The following is a 5,619-nucleotide window of genomic DNA, read 5'->3' as shown; positions in this document are numbered from 1 at the left end:
TGTTTCTTCTAAGACCTCAACACACATTCACCTAGATTCTTTCTTTCTAGATGAGTGCCATTTTCTCTTCCTCTTTGATGGGATGAATACAGAATGAGACACAGGAGGACTGAGTGATCTTTGTGACAATAATCAGAATTATCCTATCAGTATCCACCATGAAAATAAAAAAAGCTTAGTGCCTTGTAGTAGTATTTACTGCATTGAAATATTCATCTCCTTTCAGTAACAAGAGGACAATTATTTTATTAAGAACAAGTAACCTAATCACTTCCATCTGTTCAAAAAATATCCAAATTAACTGAGTAATCATAGTGTTCCCTATGCTTTTGGTAGAGATATGTTTGATTGCTGGAAACTCAGAGTTTACACATGAGTGAAAGTAAAGAAGCAGAATGCTGTGATTTTGCAATTACGTACTTGCTGTGTTTTTAGTCATGGAGCCGATGGGGCACTTCTCCAGGTAAGAAGAGTAAAACCTTGCTTTCTGGGATCCTAGGAAGTATGTCATTCTGGATATCTACGTTACTAAGAAAGTTGAAGATTGAAAACTGGCAATTTTATCTTACTTTTTATTAAAATCTTTCTAAACCAAATTTTAAATTTCCCTATCTCTAAAGATAGTTAATTAACTCACTGAGGCCCACACTGGGCTATTCAGGGGTTGGGAATATTTACCCTTTTGCCAAATACTTCCACAATATTGAGTTTTCTAAGTGTTTCTGTTTTTCTGCCTCTTGAATCAGATTCCTGGCAAACACTAGTTTTTTCCCAGTGTATTTACTTGTAGCGAGCCATCCCTTCTTTATAATACAGTGCTTTCTACAACATGTTATATTTGGATGTTAGATATCTGTGTTTGGTTAAAATTATGCACAAATTGAGTCAGTAAGTTCAAGAAAGAAACATTGGATTTCTTCAGTCAATAGTATACCTAAGCTTTACTACCTGGACATTGTCACATCTATTTGGTTTTATAGAACCTTAACTTTGTTTTTCTGTGCTTATCTCCTGAGGAGAGGCAATATTATAAAATAGCACATCAGTAGAACAGAAGCAACCCTTTAGTACTGGCTGTTGGTTACAAGAAATGCTTACTTTGGTGTGGAAGTTTTACCTTACTTAAGAGAGGAAGCATATTTGGTAAAGTGAATGATGATCTTATTTTTATTTGATGAGTTTTATTCTATCTAGTGGTATTAGGTTCAGTACTAGACCTTAAGCAAAATTTTAGGGATAGTCTTATTCCTACTGTCACCTTGAAATTGCAGAGTGGGTCAGCTTGGATGGTGGCTGGCAAGCATACTCATTTGTCAGATCACTACATCTTCTTCTTACCTTCCTGAAACAGTGGCAAAATGCATGGCCAGTAGAGTAATGGGGTCTGGTTACAGCCAGAAGAATTTTCATATAGGGCCTTGCATTGTTGTATATTGTGGCTGCTTACCTATTACCAAGTATTAAGCTGTATAGACTTTCGTTAAGGAAAAAATGTCCGTTCACTACACATGAAGCCCTGGGATCTCTGATAGATGAAAACTAAAATACTGCCAGATCAGCATACTTGATATTAGACTGTAAGCCTAAGTTTCCAAACTGGCTAGATTTCTCAACAACAAAACAATCTAGAAAGAACAGGCTGCATCTCTTATCACCATCCTAAAATCTGGCTAAACTCAGAAGAAGCTGCACATATTGCTTACTAAGGTCGATGTTTGGGGAAGGATTAGTGCATTGCTGAGTTTCATAAAAAATAGAAATTAATAACCTTAACAAGTTGAGATTTTGGTTTCAAATATTTGACACACTTCATATGGTTTCAATGTTTCTAATTTTCAGGTCACTTGCTCTTTCCCTATCTGGGTTTATGAAATGTAAAATGAAATCTCTTAATGACAGAGAACATCTGATGATTTTGAAAGCTGTAATATAACTCTAGTTAAATGCTATTTGGAGTAATTATAATTTCTTTATTTTTCATAGACATATTATGAAAAAAAGCAAAGAAATGGAACCTGCAAATTACACCAGGGTGACAGAATTTGTTCTCACGGGCTTAGCCCAGACTCGGGAGGTGCAACTAGTCCTATTTGTTATATTTCTATCTTTCTATTTGTTCATTCTTCCAGGAAATATTCTTATTATTTGCGCTATCAGGCTTGACCCCCATCTGACCTCACCCATGTATTTCCTGTTGGCTAACTTGGCCTTCCTTGACATTTGGTACTCCTCCATCACAGCCCCTAAAATGCTTGTAGACTTCTTTGTGGAAAGGAAGATAATTTCCTTTGGCGGGTGCATTGCACAACTCTTCTTCCTGCACTTTGTTGGGGCCTCAGAGATGTTCCTGCTCACAGTAATGGCCTTTGACCGCTATGCTGCTATCTGCCGCCCCCTCCACTATGGTACCATCATGAATCGATGCCTCTGCTGTATTCTGGTGGCTCTCGCCTGGATGGGGGGCTTCATTCATTCTATAATACAGGTGGCTCTCATTGTTCGACTTCCCTTTTGTGGGCCCAATGAGTTAGACAGTTACTTCTGTGACATCACGCAGGTTGTCCGGATTGCCTGTGCCAATACCTTCCCGGAGGAGTTAGTGATGATCTTTAGCAGTGGTCTGATCTCTGTGGTGTGTTTCATTGCTCTCCTAATGTCGTATGCCTTCCTCCTGGCCATGCTCAAGAAACACTCAGGCTCAAGTGAGAGTACTGGCCGGGCCATGTCCACCTGCTATTCTCACATCACTATTGTGGTGCTAATGTTTGGGCCATCCATCTATATTTATGCTCGCCCATTTGACTCTTTTTCCCTCGATAAAGTGGTGTCTGTGTTCCATACTGTGATATTCCCTTTACTTAATCCTATCATCTACACATTGCGAAACAAGGAAGTAAAGACTGCCATGAGGAAGTTGGTCAACAGATATATTTTATGTAAAGAGAAGTGAAAGATATGTGGCACATTCTATAGTCTGAGGGTCATTGTCCTAAAGTAGGAAGCATTTGCAGAGGTAATAATGCTACTGTCACTACCTCCTTTTGTCTGAGTTCTTAAAATCCCGCTAAGTTTTTCCTCTATTTGGTGAAAAAACAAAGAAATTTAAATGGAAAAAAAATTTACCTACACCCTTTCTGAAATTTCTGGCAGATGACTATTAGGATTTAAGATATAATAATGATTTGCTAAAACTACATTTTCACCAATCATTTATTGAGCGACTATTCTGGAGAGTCTTTGACTGTCAGGAGACTGTATGTTGAGAAGTGCTAAAATAAATAAGACCTGGGAGATGTGTCCACTGTGAATAGGCAGAAGTTAGTGGCCAGCATATGAACGTGAGTAGCTTCAAGTGACCAAATTAGATATTGTTGTCATGTTTCAACCTTAGCTCAGTGGGATGGCATTTGGTAAACTATCTTCCTGGTTCTGGGAAAATAGATTATTTTGTTCTTTATCTCTTCCTCTTCCCAGAGGTGATGATGGAAACTGAGGATTCATTAATACAAGCTGTTCCAACTCGTATTTCAGGTGGTAGTCACTTAACAGTGTTGGTGACAGAACTTAAGATTTTGGGACATCCGGGAAACAATTTTTATGACTTCAAAGCGGAGTGTACTTTGCATAAGACCCCTCTCTTCCAGAGGAAGTCTCCAGTCAACTGGTGATTTTTATAGCCAGTCTGTACTTCCTTCCTCCAGAGTGAAAGCAGACTTGGAGGAAAGGGATTCTAAGGTCACTGGGATTGCAAGACATCTAGCTGTGTGATTTTTACAAGACTATTATATCCTTTGCCATTTTTGTGTGTTTTCTGTACTTGCTAATTCTGCCTCTCATGTTAAAATAAAATTAGTAGGGTGCTACTTTTGTTAATACTATAATTTAGATTTTTGCCCCATTAAATCACTTTTTTAATACATATGGAAGAGACCTAGATGTATTAGTTCCCGTAATCCTCTGGGGAATTATTTATTAGTGATCGGTTTACTATTCCTTGACGCTAAGAATCCAATTACTGACTAGGCTTCAGAATGTAAAAGATAAATTAGAATATTTGAGTTCATACAAATTTATTTACTTAAGTTAACTTTTCAATTTCAAAATTAGGGAGTCTATCCATCAAAGGGGAAGAGAACTTTGAGTGCTTTGAGCTTTAGTCTTATGTTCAATTTGATAACATAATATGACTAGACTTCGAAGGAGGTAGACTCCTGTCAGCATCAGGAATGAATATATGTGAGTGAATGGTAAAAACAAGCCCGAGGTTGCTCTTTATTTATATTCTATTTATTAAATGAGCAGGTAATTTGCGACAGACCCAGTTCACCTCAGGTCCACAGGATGGAATGATGGAGCATAAAGTTTGCTCTTTGCTTTGGGAATTTTTCCTTATGATGATCCTCTTTCATCTTCAATGTTATGGTGACTTCTCTTCTAAGAACCCAAAGACACTGATTGAAATTATGATTCATGAATTTTGAGTTGACTTCTCATTACCTGATAATGAATAAAACTGTAAACTTCTTTAATATTTTACAACAGAGCATAAACAAAAATCTAACATCCAAAAGATATACATATATATAAAAAATGATGATAACTCATCATCAAATCTATGTTTCTAGATTTTATGTTATCTTACTGTTTTTTGTATCTGAACCAGCCAGACTTCTATTTACTTTGTCACTTATCCTTCATTTAACTAAGATTAATATTCTTAGGAAAGAGACTACTGACTAAGTATGCTCTTCAAACACCACTATATTGCTAGTACAGAAGGATATTTGTTGAAAGTATTGAAGCTAAGAAGAAGAAGAAAAACTCCAAAAATAGTAGTGTAATGAAGAGTTGCTTAATTAGAAATACTATCTGGAATTAATTTTGCTAGAGAATAGGAAACTTTGGCGTACTGGTAAACAGTGACCTAGCTTGATTCATGGAGGACACGACTGGTATAAAGGCTAGATCAGTGGTTCTCAACTGGGGGCAATTTCAGCCTCCGGGGGACATTTGACAATGTCTGGTGACGTTTTCCATGGTCACAACCGGGGAGTGTTATTGGCATCTCATATGTAGAAGCCAGGGATGCTGCTTAACATGCCCCAGCTACCCCCCACAAATTATCTAGCCCAAAATGTTAGTAGTACTGAGATTTTGAAATCCTACCTTACACAATGAGCAGGGATATAATGCAGGCCAGTGTAGGATAAATAGGTATTAATCTCATACATAATCTTTTCACATGCAGTGCTGCCTCAAAATAAGTCAAGAACCTCTGTTATGTGTTAGACTTCTTCTCCCCATGTCACTCTTCCCTCTTTCCTCTCCATTACTTCTAAACATCCTTTAATCTTTTTTTGTCTTTTAGTCTCTCCCATTTCTCTCTTCTTCCACAACTGCTGCTGAGCTTCGATTTTCAATATCAGCAATATCTGTATTGAGCGAGTTAATATCTTTAGCTCCAGATAGTGATCATACTTTCGATTATTCACTGACTATCCTAAGATTTTAGAACCCAAGTTCCACCTATCTCATAGCTTTTTGCTAATTTCACTATTACCAAAATGGACTTTACCATTATATCTGGTAAAACATATTTATTATCCAAACAAAAATAAC

The 5,619-nt window shown here is 37.2% G+C and overlaps 1 protein-coding gene across 1 annotated transcript; it reads left to right on the top strand.

Moving 5' to 3' along the window:
• The first annotated feature begins 1,990 nt into the window (after positions 1-1,990).
• LOC103562225 (olfactory receptor 4M1) lies at positions 1,991-2,950 on the top strand. The gene has a single exon (XM_008537212.2). The coding sequence runs from the start codon at positions 1,991-1,993 to the stop codon at positions 2,948-2,950; it is 960 nt and encodes a 319-aa protein (XP_008535434.2).
• The last annotated feature ends 2,669 nt before the right edge of the window (positions 2,951-5,619 follow it).

The sequence above is a fragment of the Equus przewalskii genome, chromosome 1, assembly GCF_037783145.1.
Source record: "Equus przewalskii isolate Varuska chromosome 1, EquPr2, whole genome shotgun sequence".
Classification (NCBI taxonomy): domain Eukaryota; kingdom Metazoa; phylum Chordata; class Mammalia; order Perissodactyla; family Equidae; genus Equus; species Equus przewalskii.
The sequence above is the reverse complement of the archived record's forward strand: the minus strand, read 5'-3'. Positions and strand labels throughout refer to the sequence as shown.